The sequence below is a fragment of the Mycteria americana genome, chromosome 13, assembly GCF_035582795.1.
Source record: "Mycteria americana isolate JAX WOST 10 ecotype Jacksonville Zoo and Gardens chromosome 13, USCA_MyAme_1.0, whole genome shotgun sequence".
In the NCBI taxonomy this organism is placed as follows: domain Eukaryota; kingdom Metazoa; phylum Chordata; class Aves; order Ciconiiformes; family Ciconiidae; genus Mycteria; species Mycteria americana.
Window position 1 is genome coordinate 10,184,891 of NC_134377.1, and position 17,334 is coordinate 10,202,224.

Here is a 17,334-nt window from a genome sequence, read left to right on the forward strand (position 1 = left end):
ATTCTTTTTACTCTTCCAGCCTAAGGGAGAGACAGCGTGATTTATTTAGAGCAGTGAAGGTGACTGAGTACAGTAAGCTCCTAAAACTTTCCACTGTTCCTTAAGTTCTTTTGCTGAACTACAGCATCTCTGATGTTTTTCTCAATACTGATCAGACACATCATACTACAAATAAATGGTTTTGTGAAAGTCCTATATGTATTTAGGTATGTACAGGCTAAAAATAGTTCTATTTCATATGTCATGTAAAAAAAAGTTATCTGTATATTTATAATTACAGATTATATCAACTTATTATACATAAACATTTCTATTTGTTTATTACAAGGTACTTAATAGAGAAAATTCTCACTTAACATAAATTTAGCCTCAAAAAATTCCTAAAAGATATGTTACTACTTTTACTTCACAAATACCTAGAGTCATGATAAGTATTTTCTTTGACCTTTTTGCTTAGGGGTATCTCCTCCTCCTGGAGCTGTGTTAGTCTTGCATTCTCTTCCCCTTGAATTCCCCCTGGCAATGGCATTCACAGAACAGCTATTAACTTGGAAATTGGAAGATGGGGATGGAAAATCAGAAGATGAACTGGATACTATTCCTGCTTCAGTTCTCTTGCAAGTAGTGGAATATTTAGGTGAGAATGCAGTATTTACTTAGTAATAAGCACCAGTAATGTGCTGGCTGAGATGGAGAGTTTAGGAAAAAAAGAAAAACGACAGTCACAAAGTATTTCTGAGCTCTTCCATTATATTGAACTTTTCTTCAAACTCCAGAAATTTTAAGTTAATGTGCACTTCTTGGAATAGCCTTCCTGTCTTTCTTACTGCCGACATACAGCCATTGAAATGACCTTTTCTTGTGCTTTTTTTAATGTTACTGTTGCAACTCATGTTATAAAGCTACTAACAGTGAAATACTGCTGACTCCCATGTCTTGCCTTCCACACACAGGGAGCTTTCTCTGGACAACTGACATGGCAGCGTGCGTGAAGGAATTAATATTTCATCTCTTGGCTGAGTTGCTTCGCAAAATTCACAGTCTGGAGCAGAAAAAAAATCCAGCAGGATTGTCGTCTTCTATTGCCCTTCAGCTAAATCCCTGTCTAGCTATGCTTATGGCCCTGCAGTCAGAACTTCACAAGTTGTATGATGAAGAAACACAAAACTGGGTGTCTGGAAATGCATGTGGTGGTTCTGGTGTTGGAGTGGCTGACCAAGGAAGATTTTCAACATACTTTCATGCTCTGATGGAAGTCTGCCTTGCTGTAGCAGAAGTAACTTTACCTATCAATATGAGTGTAACAGCTAATGTGATGTCTTCAACAAGTGCCCCAAATCTTAGTGACTCTTCCTCCTCATCTTCATCTTCTCCAGGACAGACACCACAGAGTCCAAGCTTGCTGTCAAAGAGGAAAAAAGTCAAAATGAAGCGGGAAAAGACATCATCTTCAGGCAAACGGTCTTCATCCAGAGCAGCTGAAACCGATGCTGCAATCCTCAGTATAGGAGGAAGCAAGCCTGAGGATATGTTATGGTTTCATAGAGCACTGACTCTGCTTATAATTCTCAGACACCTAACTAAAAAGGATCCACAAGGATTGGGTGTGACAAATGATGCTGTAGCAGATGCATGTCAAGCACTTGTAGGTCCCACAGCTCATAGCCGCTTGCTTGTCATTTCTGGAATCCCAACTCACTTGGAGGAGAGTACTGTCAGAAGTGCAATCAGAAAGGCATGTAATGCACATGGTGGAGTCTTCAAAGATGAGATCTACATCCCTTTGCAGGAAGAGGATCCCAAAAAAATCAAGGATAAAGCAGAAGGTGGAGAATGCAGAACTGAACTGGAAAAACCAACTGTTTCAAGTAGTGCAGACAGTTTGGATATCAGCAGCTCTAGCAGTGTCACACCTGCCATGAGCGTTAGCGCTTCAGCATCTACAAGCCAGGCTTCCCTCTGCAGCTCGCAGGGTATATCTCGGACTGTTAGTGATATCTCAGTCGACCAGTTTCAAGCTGGACTGGAACTGGCCATCCCACCAGGATTGCTAGAACCACATGTTGTTTCCAGCCAGGAGAGTTTGGATCTTTCACACTGCAGTACTGGAAGCCTTGGCAGCCTTGGCAGCCTCGGGGAACCGCTTGACAATGTAGAAACAGCGTCTGTGTCTGATGTTGGATCAATGTACACAGTCACATCTCTGGACAACCAGCCGCTTCTGTCACGGCCAATCAAAGGTTTTGCTGTAGTGGAGGTAATAGCCTTCAATCAGGAGAGGGTGCCTTCTGGGTCATTCTTCTGAAAGAACGAGATCTGATTCTAGTAACTTTTTGTAACCCCTGGCTCTGAAAAGTACTGTACTTTTTGTGGCTTGTGTGTAACACCATGATCTGACTGTTAAGGAAAAAGTGTGCTGTATGTTTTCTTCTGTAAAGATTCTTCTGCTTGACTGAGGCCACAACTTGAGTGATGGAGAGTGAAAGGTACTGTTAGCAAGGTGTAGCTCAGCATAGGTCGTAGGTGCAGAATAAATGTATGCCTATGTGCACGCAAGACTGAGACTAGGAGTTCTCTGTGGACAGGATGGCTGAGGAACACAACTTTATTCTCCATTGATTTTCTCTGTATCATTCTAAGTGTTCACTGTCTCTCAAAGGACAGAGGGGACCTAGTAATGGAGTTAAGTAGTTTTGAAGCAGAAGGAAGTACTCTTGCATGTTCCAAGTTGTAGAGCTCATTGCCGCAAGATGTTGCAGAAGCCAAGAGTATAAATGAATTCATAAGGGATGAAGTTCATGGAGGATGTGCAAATTGGTAGCTATTAAGCACAGCAGTCAATGCAGCCTTCAACTGAGGAAATCTTTAAACCTCTGATTTCTGAAGGCTGAGAGAATATGTAAAGGACAAGATCTATTAATTTCCTCTTTCATGTAACTTTCTTCAAAGATTCGCTACTGGCCACTGCTGGAGATTAATTTAGAGATAGGTGGCCCTTTGGTATGACCCACAAGGCAATTATTTAATGTTTAATGACCACGTTTTCACATATTTTAAACCATCTACAGATTCCTCTACAAAGTTACTTTAGAAGATATGATAAATTTTGTTGATGTCTTGTTCCAAATTATTTTTTAAAAGCGTTGTAGGTCGTTGTCATTGATGCCAGATCACTCCAGGTTTTCAGCTATGCACAAGAACCCTTTCTCTCTGTTATGCTAACTACATGGTGCAGATTTATCAGAAGCTTGCAAAAGTACAGCCATTTCTGCTAGCTTGTGAATTTAGAGAGACATTTTTCCATAGTCTGGAATTGTATCAGTTTCCCTTTTAGAAGAAAAACAGTTTATTCAGATAGAAAATCTTCAGTTGCTATCTTAAGATATTAATTGACATGAAGACACCAGAGTTGAAATAAACCATAAAGTGTGTACAGAAAGCTGCCAGCGTATTCACATTGAAACCTACTCCAAGTCTGTAGCTGCTCTGATAATGATGCATGACAGTTATTCTCAGAATCAAAGGAAGTTATTGTTCCTGTTCCCAATTTGTGTAGCTGAGACTTCAAGGCCTGTGTTAATTTAGATACTTCTTTCTAATCGGAGAATTGAAGCAAGGTTCAGCAGAGTTGCAAATAATGACAGGTTACCTATCTGAAACTTTCAGCTTATCTGATATTTCTAAGGACTGTCTCCAAACTAAGAAATGGAATAGCTGTTTCGGAGCCGCACCTGATTAACTTGCAGTGTGGTGATTTCAGTGGCCGGATGTTCTTAAAAAAGGATGTTTTCGAGGCTGAACCTGAATTCTGGTATCACATTGTTGATGTAGAAAAAAGTTAGAAGAGATGCAGTAGTGATTATCTACATGGGGAGGGGAGAAAGCTTAAGACCCAAATTCATATAAATGGAAGTTAATTTGTTTTGTCAGAATTCCTGTTAACTAATTTCATTATTTGTACAGATAAGGTCAAGAGCTAAAATAGAGAAAATCCGAGCCAGTCTATTTAATAGTAGCGATCTCATTGGTTTGTCAAGTCTGGATGGTGAAGATGAACTGATGGAAATGTCAACTGAAGAAATTTTAACTGTTTCTACTGTAAATCAGAGTTTATTTGACACACAAGGGAGCCCAGCACTAGAAGATTATTTCAATGACAAGTCAATAAAAGGTATGTGGCTTTCATATTGGTAAATACCTCACTTGTACTGTGCATTTTTCTGGGACATACAGGGGCCAGATTCTCCTTACTGGTATAAATTCGGTATGACTCACTAATTGATGGGTGACAACGAGGGGGAGCTAGGGAGTAATTTCAAAGCAAGTTTCTTCCCTCTCATCAATTCGCAAGCAGCTATTTGCAATCTGGACATTTAATGAAACACAGCTAATGAAACAGTGTAAAAAAAAAAAAACAAAAAACAAACCAAACACACACACAAAAAACTCCCCACCAACCCAAAAAAATACTGACTGCGTTGTTTAGTAACTTTTTTGAGAAAATAGCCACTGTAATAATTTACCACTGTTAGACCCAGCATAATTTTAAAGTAGAAACTGTTCAAGTAGAACAGCTAGTAATTTATATTCTCTAACAATGTGAAAGCTCTGTAGACCCTAATATACCTGGAATGGGTCAGAATCCTGAATCAAGGAACAAGGGAGGAAGTTCAGTTGACTACTAGTTCAATTGATAGGTGTCGGTGTGTACCTATACAACATAATTTTTATGCTGGCATCATAAATAATCTTACTTTTTCATTACCACTACAGTCACTCAAATAATTACAGTATGTGGCCAAGACAGGACAAGGCATTCAGTTCTATCATAAATGGGGGTATTAGAGTGCAGAAAGGTCAGGGCTGCTAGTAGAATTTTTCTGAGTAATTTTCTCTCTTGGAGCAAGTGGCATGTGATACAATATCTTAACTGAATGCAAAATGTTTTTTCATGTTTCAAATTCTAAACAGCTGTCATGGTATTTTGTACCATATTGCTTTTTTTCTTATTAGGTGAGAAATTGGTCCCAGGTGCTCGGGAAGTCCTCACAGAAATATTTAAAAGCTGTGTCCATTCTGAGCAAATGCTGAGCCTAACTCCAGCGAAACCCATTAAGGTTGCTGATATCTATCTTAGTAAAGAGCAAATAAATTCTCAGACTCCTGGAAACCTTCTTCATGTGTTCTTCACAAATGTCCGCCCTCCAAAGAAAGTGCTAGAGGACCAGCTTACTCAGGTAGTGCTTTGAAAACTATTTCCAGCATCTTTTTGTGTAACTTGAAAGCATTGGGTAATTGTTCACTTTCTATGTTGGAAGATTTTAAGGAAATACGGTGTGCCCAAGCCAAAATTTGACAAGAGCAAGTACAACAAGGCGGGCAAAGAACAGCATCCAGTGAAAGTTGTGAGCACCAAGCGCCCAGTTACTAAACCACCTACAAAGGAAAAGTCTATGCTCAATAGTGTCAGGTTGGTGTCTTCAGCCTTTTCACAGTTGCAAAACATTTGATTGCTCTTTAGGAATCCAGAGTTTTTTTCCCCCTCCCTCTGTATTTCCATGTACGGATTGGGAGAGGGAAATGCAACTTTGAGATTATAAAAGACCTTCAAGGAATGTTTTGGTTTCTTGAACAGAAAACAGCAAACTTTCGTCCTAACATTCACTTTGTCCCTTAGCCGAACAGCCTTAAGTGAGAAGAAACCTACTGTAAAGCCAAAATCTCCTGAGAAGAGCAAACCTGAAGAGAAGGATGCTGAAAAGTCTCCCACAAAGAAACAGGAAGGTAGTAGCTGTATAGAATTTTTCTACAGTATTACATCGTAGAAAAGAAATACTTTTGTATTGGCATGCTTATATGATGTCATGATAGATTTGGTTTGTCTTTGGTTTTAATGAGGCTAACTTAATTTTTTTAAATAGTAATTTGAAGTGCTACTTTTATTTGTATACCCATAAATCTGGACTCATCAACGTAAGTGAGAGCAAACCTCATGAAATGCTCATGCAATTCATGCAACAATGTGCGTAGGCCATGTGAATACATTGGGTAGAGAACTGACTTCCTAAGAGGTATAGTTTCAAGGCGTTTTTTGTACAGTGGGGGATTAGCATATTATGGGGTTGAACTAGGTGGTTTTAAATTGTGTTTCTCAACTTATATAGGAAAATTATTAAGTTACAAGAGGAAAATTGGACAAAAGAGAAGCTTCAGATGCCTCATAACTAGTCTATCCATGGAGGAGACAGCACAGCCATGCTTTGACAGGGGTTAGTTCCAGGGTCATGCTTGATATTTCTTTAGTCAGGTGGAAGAGTGAATAGACGTGAGCATGGACTCTGCTCTTCACTATAGGAAATGCCAGGTTAGTTCAGAAGAGGGGAATCTCAGCTTTCAGCCAAGTATGGATCCTTGATACCTGATTAGATACATTGGTGGAGTTATTCTAGAGGGCAGCTGGGGGATTTGTGCTCTTGAGAGGAAAGAATGAGTGCTGTTTACTGAAGGCCAGATTGGACCTGAATAGCGTGATGTTTAGAACTACTCGAGAAACAAGCCATGGTGGGATGGGTAGAACCAGCAGAAAGCTGGCAGGTAGCCACCTCATGCACCAGCTGTTTTCCTGTGTGGTGTGTAGACTTTCTAGTAAGTCATTAACTATTTGATGGTCATATCTTTGCTGTCAGTTCCTGAGGAGAAGTATTTGACACTGGATGGATTTCACAGATTTGTGGTTGACCGATCTAAACAGGATATCCGTAGTGTGTGGAGAGCTATTCTGTCCTGTGGATATGACCTACATTTTGAAAGGTAAATTTTGCAAATCTTTTTGTAAATGTGATACTGATTAATTGTGCTCACTTAAAAAAAACAAAAACAAAAAAAAAACCCCCAAACTTGATCCCAAGTGTTCCTACTCCAAGTAGCTTTAACCAGCGTGTTAGTAACACGCAAATTTCTATCCGTGGCTGCAAGGCCTGTAGAGAAAATTGTTGGTTTTCTTAAAACATGCTTTAAAAGGGTCACTATGCTGTGAAAATGCAGGTTCCTGACTTTCTTGTACACAACATAGCTAACAAAATAATATGCCATACTGTCCTTTATAGCTTCCAAACTGTATAATAAATTGGCCTGATGAGAATTGTAGGTCCATCTGGCTATCTCTGGTTTCCTTCCACAACAGCTTTCTATTCTGTGCACTGGGTAATTGTTTAAACTGGCAGTGTTGTGACTGGGTCAGTAGTAATGTAGAAGAGGGAACCATTACTTCCTTGTTAATATTGTACAGGAAGAAAGTCCCTTAAATGAATCCTCTTTATCTCCCTGTGTCAAGTCACAAGCTAATTGCCACATCGCTCTGAAGCAGATATAGGGGAAGGAGAAGATAGTGCAGTAAGTAAGCTTAATAGGCAGTTCCTTTTTTTATTATTATTTAGTAACAGTGAGGCAAGGTAGGTGATAAATCAGTTCTTATTCTCAAACTGGAATTTTTGTAATGAAACAGCTCTGCTTAGGAAAAGGGGAGAGAAGTAGAACAAGCTACCTGGTGTTGTGCTCAACATGCTCTTAATGAGCAGTATTGCACTTACGTTTCAACAGGTCTTACACCTTTTATGTTTCAGGTGTGCCTGCATTGATGCAAGACATGCTCAAAAAGCATCCCGGAAATGGACACTGGAAATGGATGTAGCCCTTGTCCAGTATATTAACAGGCTTTGTCGTCACCTTGCAATTACACCAGCACGACTCCATCCCCATGAAGTTTATTTGGATCCAGCTGATGCAGCAGATCCCAGAATTTCCTGTCTGTTGAGTATGTATAGATTGTTTGGACAGAGGCTTTCTTCTGTGGAAGAGCTGGGTAGTGCTCCTGAACGACCTGGCTGTCACCCAGGTGGTTGGGATATGCCTTTGGAGGTTGCAGACTGGAGCCTCTCTGGGCCGAGGGGAACGCTGAGTCTAGGTCTTCTCTTTCCTTGGGCGTGCTTGGGCGCTGCGGTGCCTTTGGCAGCATTGTTAGAAATGCACTGCAACTGTTCTTTGCTCTCTGAGCATATCTCCTAGATCAGGCTGGAGCAGGAAGATACCTGGTGAGTTTAGCTTGCACAGGGAAGGAAGGTTGGATTTCAATTCTGGACCTAGGCAGACTTTAGTCACCTAAATTCTGTTCTAAGCACTAACCTCCTTTAAGAGGGTCTCCAGATAACGCAGACTCAGTGATGATGAAAGATACTGGACTCAGACACCCAGAGACTCGAGATTCAAGAAGGAACATTACGGATCATGGCTGTTCTTGCATCTTCAGCCCTCTTGTTGATGTGCAGGGATCAGGAGGGGCTGCTTTAGAAGGAAGCTTGTGTGGCTCCTGGACTGCAATTGCTGAATGTAGGGAATCTCTTTATCTCTCTGACTGGATGTTTCCCACCTTAGATGTTCCTGTTGAAAGTCTACGCCTACGGTTTGCACTGCTTCAGTCTCTCAATACAACATTGGAGACGTTCTTTTTACCACTGGTGGAGCTTCGGCAGACTGAGATGTACGCTAATAGTATTGCTGCGTTACTGCAAGAGGCCAAAGGTCAGTTTCTTGGAGAACATGGTTGCCTGAAAGGGTGCACTATGCACCACATTGAATTTCTTAGTATATTTTGCAGAAGATTTTAATGCGTGTATACATGTGACAGAAGGAGAACATGGAGGGGAGAGGGAAAGCGAGGTTGTTAGCACACTGAAACTGCTCACTAAGGCTTATTGGCTTCATTCTCAGCCCGATAAGCTGGCACACGGTCTGTCTGAGGTGACAGCCAAAAAACCAGCATTTAACCCAAGGGCACTTCTCAGTGTGGGAGTGTTTTCTTGGTTTGTTTTTTAAAGGCGAGGGGGATTATTCTTGCAAGTAGTTAGTAGACACGGTGTACCTTTCTTGACCATGGAGGGAGTTGGCCTATCTTTTCTGTCTGTGGGTGGCCTTCAAATGTGCCTTTATCTTCTTGGGGGTATCCATAAATTAAAATTCTTTGTGAGTCAACAAGCAGCAGATCAGGTGAAAGTCCCAGGACGTGTTGGCATCCTTGTTGTCATTGAAGTTGTAGAATTAGAGAGATCAAGAAAATACTTATTGTGCATCAGCGTTTAAAATAGTTTTTACAAGCCTTCATTAGACAACAAACAAAGTTAAGATTTAGGTCATTACATTTCCCAAACTTGTTTTCTTCTGAAGAAGAAGATACAGAATTCACCAAAGGTGTCAATGTGTGTAAGTAGGCTTTTATATTGGCCCAGCTAGAAAAAAAACTTGTAAACCCCTTGTAAACTTGTATGGGGAAGTGAGGAATGTTCAGAGATTTGTCTTTATAGAGCCTGTATTTATGGTGCAGTGTGACAGCCCTATTTTTTATCATGTTTTCTTGCCTCTAGCATTACTGTCAAAACATCTCAGATTTCTGAAAGCTATTTGGCAAAGTGTTTCTGTTTTACAGAGATTCTGGTGGCGTTGCTAGGGTCTATTTATATAACATTAGAATTGTGTTCATCAGTGTTCTAACCCAATGTGCTTCTTCCAGTAAACATTAGTAACAAATACTTTAAAAAAAAAAAAAAGTAAAATAGAAACTGAAGAGGTGGATTAGCCATATCTTACCTACCTAATGAAGATGAAATTATTACTCTACTGTTGTCCATTAGAGAATTTCAGAAGATAAGATTGTAAAAGGATAGATTAACTATACTGAAATATGTTTCTTTATTTAGGCTTAATCTTTTATGACACAAAGGTAACTGTAATGAACAGAGTGCTGAACGCCACTGTCCAAAGAACTGCTGATCATGCAGCCCCAGAAATCACCCTGGATCCCTTGGAAATAGTTGGAGGTATGGGAAACACTTATCCTTTTCAAAATTCATTTTAATCCATTGCAACAAGTCAGATCTGTTTTAACCAAGCTCAGATGCTTATTAATGCAAAATGAGTATGGGGATTTTATTTTTTTCTTTCGTTTTTAAACAGGGGAGATCCGTTCTTCAGAAAATTCCTATTTCTGTCAGGCAGCAAGACAGCTAGCCTGCGTGCCGTCCTCGCAGCTCTGTGTTAAACTTGCCAGTGGTGGAGACCCTACGTATGCTTTCAACATTCGGTTCACAGGGGAGGAGGTTCATGGAACAAGTAAGTTGGCATTACAGAGTCACCAGTGTGGGTGACATCAGGTAGAGCCGTGAGAACTTCCTCCAGGTAGCATCCAAGTTTTCACCAGTGTGTGGCTCATGTTAACTTTAAGGACCAGTGTTACCTTTGTGGTGTTTGTAGTCCTGGAGATGGAAGAGAATGCAACTTCCAAGAATTAAGCAAGCCAGATGGTTAATTTTCATATTTAGCTAATACAGCGGGAAGTATGAGTGCCTGGGCGTGCGACTTTGCTAACTAGAGCAAGTAAATAAAGTAATAATAAGTTGTTTGCGGCATGGGGAGAGCATTTAGTAAGAATGTCTCTTAATGTCTCTTCAGGTTGTTTTGATGCTCGGCCATGGTAAACCCAGACTGTGCTGATAAAAAAAAATATATATATCTTTAAGTACTTTCTTGTTAGTAATGAGCTGGGTAATGCTGCTGTTGCTTTTATTGTTAAAGCAATGTGAGATTGTACAGCAATAGATTAAGATACCATTAAATACTAGTATAGGATACATTATCAAACGTAGCTGTCAAGGAATACACAAGCATTAACAATTAAAAATGGTCATGCCCAAGCAAGGTGGTTTTGAGAACTGTTTTCGACTTGACATCGGAAGTATGAACTTCAGCTTGTCCCTGCCAAGCTGAAGAGATGGTGAGTATGGTAAGGGTTTTGTTGCTTTAAAAACTGTCCTTAATTTTTTGCAGGAAATAGTATTAAAATTGCATTTTGCTCATTTTTGTGAGGAGATGTACAGTATTTCTTGTAATCATTTTAATAATTTTCATGTGACTGGTTAAAAGAATGAACCTCAGAAAGGAATAGACATTTAACTGCCCTGACTTCATCTAACCAGTACGGAGACAGACTCCTCATGACAGAGGACTACTGCTTTTCAACAGAAAGTGATAAGCAATAATCTTACTTTATTAAACAAGATTATTATGCCTTCTCTTCTCTTGATACTGTATTTTAATTTGTGAGGTTTCATTTTGTAAGATCATCTTTATGTGGATGCTATCCAGCCCCATTGGATATTTACTTTCTTTGGGGGTGCTGGCTCCCTTGGGTGCTACGCGGGCTGCGTGTACTCCGGGAAGAGACTCGATTTAAACAAGAGCTGGGAAAATCTTGCTTTGCAGGTCTGTTGAATAATTGATAGGGTATCAAGGCAAATATCAACTGTGTGTCAAAGAAGCACATTGATCACTGCTATCTAAATTAATGCAGTCTGTGTACTGATTGTAATAGGTCCTTTTTGGAGATTCATGGGGTTATATGGAGTTAGAGAAGAAAAGCCCAAAATGCACCTCTCGTATTACCTACTAGTGTCATCTATCACATTGTGTAAAGGAAAATTCTTGTAAGTGTGCACCTATTAGCTGAACAGAGGGCTCCTTGATGCCTTCTCTCGAGGGGAATTCTTTTCTTTTTAAGGTCTGAGGTGGTTTCTGACAGTATCTATAAAGAGATAAATGTTATGTCCACAGCTCAGTATCTGTAATGATTTCTGATGCATTGCCTCACTGCTTTTAGCTGTGGAAATGCCCCGTTGTTATGAAGACAGCACCATTCATCTTCTAATCAAGTAATGAATTCCATTTGCAGGCCAACTGGTATAACAAATGTTTGTGCTAGTCTTACACATAGAGTGCTGGAAGACAAAGCAGCACTTAGGAATTCGGCAGGAAGCAATTAAATGAATATTTTTGCATGTAATTAAACCATTTAAATGGTTTAATGGTTTAAGTGGACTTGCACGTGAGTAGTAGGCTGGCATGGCGGCATCTACCCCACTATTGTTTAAGTCATGTGTCTGAGAGGTTAAGCGAGTAATCTAAGGCATGAAACATGATTTCAAGGAGAACGGCAAATTCTGGATTAAAAGGTGGTGGTAACAAGCCTCAGAGGGCACTTCGTTATTTTACCCCTCTCTCTTTCAGGTGGATCTTTCCGTCACTTCCTTTGGCAAGTCTGTAAAGAGTTACAGAGCTCCTCGCTCTCCCTTCTCCTGCTGTGCCCGAGCTCTGCAGTCAATAAGAATAAGGTGTGATACCTCATGCAAGAAATGAAGTTGCTTTTCTCTCTTTGAAAGCATGTGCTTGAACAGGAGCAGAACATGTTTAGTTAGCAATACAGAGAGAAGCTTCAGATCAACAGCCCCTGTTAGCACGTCTAACCAGAGAGGTCTCACATGCCTAAGAAAACAGAAAATGACTGTTGATGAATCCCCTGTGGCACTTCAAAGGGTATTGCAGGTCAAGTAGTCAAAACTGCAAAATGTAGCAGAATTAAGACTCCTGGTCAAAGTTCACTTAGGGTGAATCTGGTTCACTTGTCTGATTCAGAGGTTGTCCATCCCAGACTAGTGAAGGCATATTCTGCTGGTGTTATTCCAGGAATGTCACCAGGAAAGTCAGTCGCATTGCTAGTAGAGCAAGACGCTCCATCCACGCTATTTAATGCATCTTTAGTGTCCTCCTATTTTGTGCAGTAGATGTATTATAGAAACAAGATAAAGCTTATGGCCCAAAGAATTTACAGTAGTTGAGGTATAGTTCCTTCCTGGGAATAATCACAAGGTAGGAAAACAGCTCATTTCCCACAAGACCAGCTACGTAGCAAACCTGGCTTTGCTTATCCGGACTGTATTTCAGAAACATCCCACAACTGAAAGGCTTAGAAATCAAACTGATAACATAAATGTGGAAAAGTCTTGTGAATGCTGATTAACAGAGCTTGTAAAAGTGGGGCTTGATCATTAAATTATAAGGTAACGTGATATAATATCACTGTATAACATATACAGACTCCGTGCCACGCTCGAGCAAATCCTTTTGTAGCCAACTAAACAGTATTCATTGTGTTCAAACCAGCACTTTCACAAGCCTGTTAACTTGTGGACCTGCAGGATGTGCATCAATTGTTAAACACTGGTTTGTGTGCTCTGTTCTGTTTTGTTTTCTGAAGGGGAAGTATATTTTGACACCTAGCCCTATAACCTACGCAGAGGAGCAGTTGTTCCATTTCTTTGGGCAGCTCTTGGGTATTGCAATTCGAGCAGATGTTCCTCTGCCACTTGACCTCCTGCCCTCCTTCTGGAAGACCCTGGTAGGAGAGCCGCTGGATCCTGACGTTGATCTCCAGGAAGCTGACATCCTTACCTACAACTATGTCAAAAAATTTGAAAACGTAAGTAACTTTTTTCCTCTTCCCTCCTTTTTTTCAGGGTTTCCCCCATAAGCATGTTGTTCTAGTAGCTGTTAACTTTACTGCCCACCCTAAATGGTAGTGGTTGGCTTCACAGCTAGCAGATGTTTTTCATGCGAGCAGGGTCATGAAGTGTTTTGACTCATCTTGGGTGCAGGATTTTACATCCTGATGGCTTGGAAAAGCTGCTCAGTCTCCTCTGCTGCCAGACACAGTGGAATTAAGGCTTCTGAAATGTTTACTGGAACTTGGCAGTGCTAAACCAGAAAATTACCACCAAAGCAATTACTGGCTTTCACTGTCTGTGATGTCTCCAGATGATAGAATGAGCGCACTTTGTACATTGTGGGGATACCTTAAATGAGTCACAAGAACAACACAGTACGACATGCTGGTCATCAGATACTAGTCTTGCGTTTCATGACAGATAAATGATGAGACAGAACTGGAAGCTCTGTGTGCAGAAATTGCTTCTCAGCATCTAGCAACAGAGAGCCCTGACTGTCCTAACAAGCCGTGCTGCAAATTCACCTACCTGACCATGACAGGGGAAGAAGTGGAGCTTTGTCCCAGAGGCAGGCACATTCCAGTGGGGTAAGTAACAGCCTTCCTGGCAGCACATTGCACTGGGTTACATGGGCAAGAAGCATCTCTGGAATAATTTTCCAAGCACCAGGCTCTCCAGAGGTGCTTTTGTAACAAGCTGAAGGCTGGAACGATCTGGGAAAGCTTTACATTTGTTGGCAGGAACTTGGAATCACTAGTGCTACTTACTGCCTTTTGTTCTGTGAGAAATAGACAGCTGAGGAGTAGTGCTTATCAGCTGTTTGCTGGCATCCGTGAGCACCCCCAGTTAGGAGGCTTGTGAGAAATGGGCAAGCATGAGAGAAGAGGAGGAAGCTGAGGAAAGTGGAATTAAACTGGGAAGCATTAGAACGCAAATAGCTTAATGCTCACTCTCGATTATTCAAAAGTGGAATCTCCCCATAAAACCCTCCTGTATGTAACGGTCTGGGGTAGAGCCAGAGGGCTCTTATACGCTCTCCTTTCTCGTCCTGAATCTCTGCCCTTGCAGATGGGAGAACAAGGATGTGTATGCAACAGCCATCCGGAGCTTGAGGATGCGTGAGCTGCAGACTCCAGAGTGCATGACTGCAGTGCGTGCTGGACTTGGGTCTATCATTCCCCTGCAGCTTCTGACTACGCTGACCCCTCTAGAGATGGAGCTGAGGACGTGTGGGCTTCCATACATTAACCTGGAGTTTCTCAAGGTGTGAAGAACTGCAGCTTCTTTGGCAAAACTTCCCTGTTTGACACGTAGAGGAGAGGACCCTCCCACGGGGAAGGTGTTAAGGGGGAACCTTCTGCTTGTGATACAGCCAGGACGGTCCTTACGGAACACTGGCCTGTACTTGGACACCCCCCTTTGCCCCCAAGGAAGTTTTTTAAGATTTCACTGGATTCAGGAAATAATAGGAGTGGGGCTTGTTCCAGAGAGGAATAATGAATTTACTCTTTAACATCAAATTTTAAATCTGTCTCCATTTTATTGAGCTTTATTTCATGTTTGCCACTTGAGCTAAGGGCTGAAAGAGCCATTGCCCCTACTTTGATTGGCAAATAACTTCTGAAAACCTAAAATTAATCTGTAAAAGACAACTTCTGGTCCTAAATACTTTAATTTTGTTACCGTAAGAGTTATGCCATAAAAAGAACTGTTCTCTTGTGTCCGAAGCTGTAGAATATTCTCAACCAAGGGTGTTGGCGTTGTTTTGTGTTTTCCTTAAACAGCAGCAATGCTGAACTGCCCCAGTCCTGCATATTAAACAAAAAAGTAATGTACACTACCTGCAGTCCAGGGGAGACGCCCCAAGACAAGCCTGTTACAGAAGCCGATGGGCTCTACCACGGCTGGATTTCCTAATGGTTTTGAAAAGGCAGGAGAGCTTGGGGAGAGAGATGTAGTTACCATCCCCTTCTATCCTCTTAAAGTGTAAGTGGGGAAGATTTATGAAGGGAGAAGAAAGCAGCGGTGGACATCTTGCTTTCTTTCCTCTTAGGCGCACACCATGTACCAGGTGGGCTTGATGGAAACCGATCAGCACATCGAGTTTTTCTGGAGCGCGTTGGAGATGTTCACTCAGGAGGAGCTCTGCAAGTTCATAAAGTTTGCCTGTAACCAGGAACGAATCCCCTTCACCTGTCCTTGCAAAGACGGCGGCCCTGATACTGCCCACGTCCCGCCATACCCCATGAAAATAGCCCCCCCCGACGGAGCTGCAGGTATGGTTGTCCACTGTCTCCTAAGGCAAAGAAAACCGGTTCTGCTTGCATCATGGTTCTAGCTTTCAGTTCCCCTTTCATGTTAATTTAGAAGTGTATTTAATGCACAAAGAATGACAAGAGAGAGGCAGGTAGTTATGGCTGTAAATAAGAAGAGAGCAAACTTGGTTTTAACCCATGTAAAAAAATAAAATTTAAAATAAACTTTAAGTACTTAAACCATTGCCCTCTAGAGACAATAATAGATTTTGTATAGTATTTGTCTCGTACGCTTCTAAAATGATTGGACCGTCAGAAAAATATCGGCCTGAGGACTGCCTGAGAAGCACAGCAGTATTTAAGGTTCGAGACACGTTACAGGCAGGAGTTTTATTATTTTGATACTTCCTCGTAAGGGGCGTGGGGGAAGGATGCTTTCGGAGAATGAGGTGGGAAGCGGAGGGCGTGTTCAAACCCCGTCTGGTGCTCCTTCCCCTGCAGGCTCTCCAGACGCTCGGTACATCCGTGTCGAAACGTGCATGTTTATGATCAAACTTCCTCAGTACTCCTCGCTGGACATAATGCTGGAAAAGCTCCGATACGCCATCCACTACCGGGAGGATCCGCTCAGCGGCTGAGTGGGAGAAGGGGATGCCGAGAGGTGACTGTCCGGATCGTTTCATGGCTCTGCTAACGTTGGAAACCCTTGAATTCACAAAAATACCTCCTGTAACACTGTGTGGTGAGCTGGAGGTTAATTTATTTTCTGAACTTTTGTTCCCGTTACAATAATTACTGGAAGACTTACATTTTGTATTTGTAGACTTTGTGGTGGACTGGTTATTTCGCTGCCTTGTTTGTGGAATATTTGTAGGATAGTTTAGTAAAGACCAGTTTGTGTATAATTTAATTTTGAAAAACCTTTAAACATGTACATTTCTAATTTTGTAATTTAGAATGATATTACCCAGGCAAACACAACACAAGTGAGGGCGTTCTGAGTTCGGGAGCGCTCGGAGGTGAAGGCTTGTAGGTCGCTCTCCCCTGAAACATTTTTGAGTACAAAAATGGAATGAATCGGGTGTGGGGAGGGAATCGCTGCCGGGCACCTGCAGGAGCAGAGCACCGTACCTCTTCTGTCACAGGCAGAGATCATGCAGAATTTCTAGCACTTGCTTGAGTTTGAGAGCAGCAAATGTGCTGCCGAACTGCATGGTTACGTTTCCACTATTTTCTTGTAACTTTTTAAACTATAAGCAAGCCACATGGGTAGCTGCCACAGTTAATTTGGGGTTTCAGCTAGACACTTTTGGTTAGGAAGATTTATAATTGGAAGAGTAGCGAGAGGGCCACAGTTCAGTTGGGTTCTTGCCCTAGACGTTCTTGAATATCTGCTTTGCTTAGTAACAAAATAATTTATTGTAATTAAAATCTTAGCAGAAACAAAATGGCTTCTCTCTATATGGTGTAAGATACCACGGTTCAAGCTTATAACCTGTGACTTTATCCTATTTCCAGACAAGCTTTCAGAATAATCAGTGTGTGGTTAAACACCGGGAACTCATTTTTGTACTCACAAATGATCTTTGATCTAAGAGCAAATTATCCTAGAAATGGGACACCTGAAAGGAGGATGAGGTGGGGGAAGGCACAAAGTTACACGTTTGAAGATAAAGCTTCTATTTTCTGGGGAA

At 41.4% G+C, this 17,334-nt stretch overlaps 1 protein-coding gene across 9 annotated transcripts in view; it reads left to right on the plus strand.

Moving 5' to 3' along the window:
• HECTD4 (HECT domain E3 ubiquitin protein ligase 4) overlaps positions 1 to 17,334 on the plus strand; it is a 79,216-nt gene that overhangs the window by 59,622 nt on the left and 2,260 nt on the right. For 4 of the 9 annotated variants that reach the window (XM_075516000.1, XM_075516007.1, XM_075516003.1 and 1 more), the window contains exons 60-77: positions 458 to 637; positions 954 to 2,257; positions 3,964 to 4,171; positions 5,014 to 5,237; positions 5,319 to 5,470; positions 5,678 to 5,784; positions 6,165 to 6,269; positions 6,687 to 6,810; positions 7,623 to 7,813; positions 8,431 to 8,577; positions 9,750 to 9,869; positions 10,006 to 10,161; positions 12,112 to 12,215; positions 13,139 to 13,360; positions 13,806 to 13,972; positions 14,454 to 14,649; positions 15,439 to 15,661; positions 16,142 to 16,462. In XM_075516000.1, the coding sequence (XP_075372115.1) occupies positions 458 to 637; positions 954 to 2,257; positions 3,964 to 4,171; positions 5,014 to 5,237; positions 5,319 to 5,470; positions 5,678 to 5,784; positions 6,165 to 6,269; positions 6,687 to 6,810; positions 7,623 to 7,813; positions 8,431 to 8,577; positions 9,750 to 9,869; positions 10,006 to 10,161; positions 12,112 to 12,215; positions 13,139 to 13,360; positions 13,806 to 13,972; positions 14,454 to 14,649; positions 15,439 to 15,661; positions 16,142 to 16,278 (4,067 nt within the window). In that variant the 3' untranslated portion in view covers positions 16,279 to 16,462. Of the gene's footprint in view, positions 1 to 457; positions 638 to 953; positions 2,258 to 3,963; positions 4,172 to 5,013; positions 5,238 to 5,318; positions 5,471 to 5,677; positions 5,785 to 6,164; positions 6,270 to 6,686; positions 6,811 to 7,622; positions 7,814 to 8,430; positions 8,578 to 9,749; positions 9,870 to 10,005; positions 10,162 to 12,111; positions 12,216 to 13,138; positions 13,361 to 13,805; positions 13,973 to 14,453; positions 14,650 to 15,438; positions 15,662 to 16,141; positions 16,463 to 17,334 lie in introns of those variants that run through there. The other 5 variants (XM_075516004.1, XM_075516005.1, XM_075516006.1 and 2 more) reach the window with 2 other exon arrangements.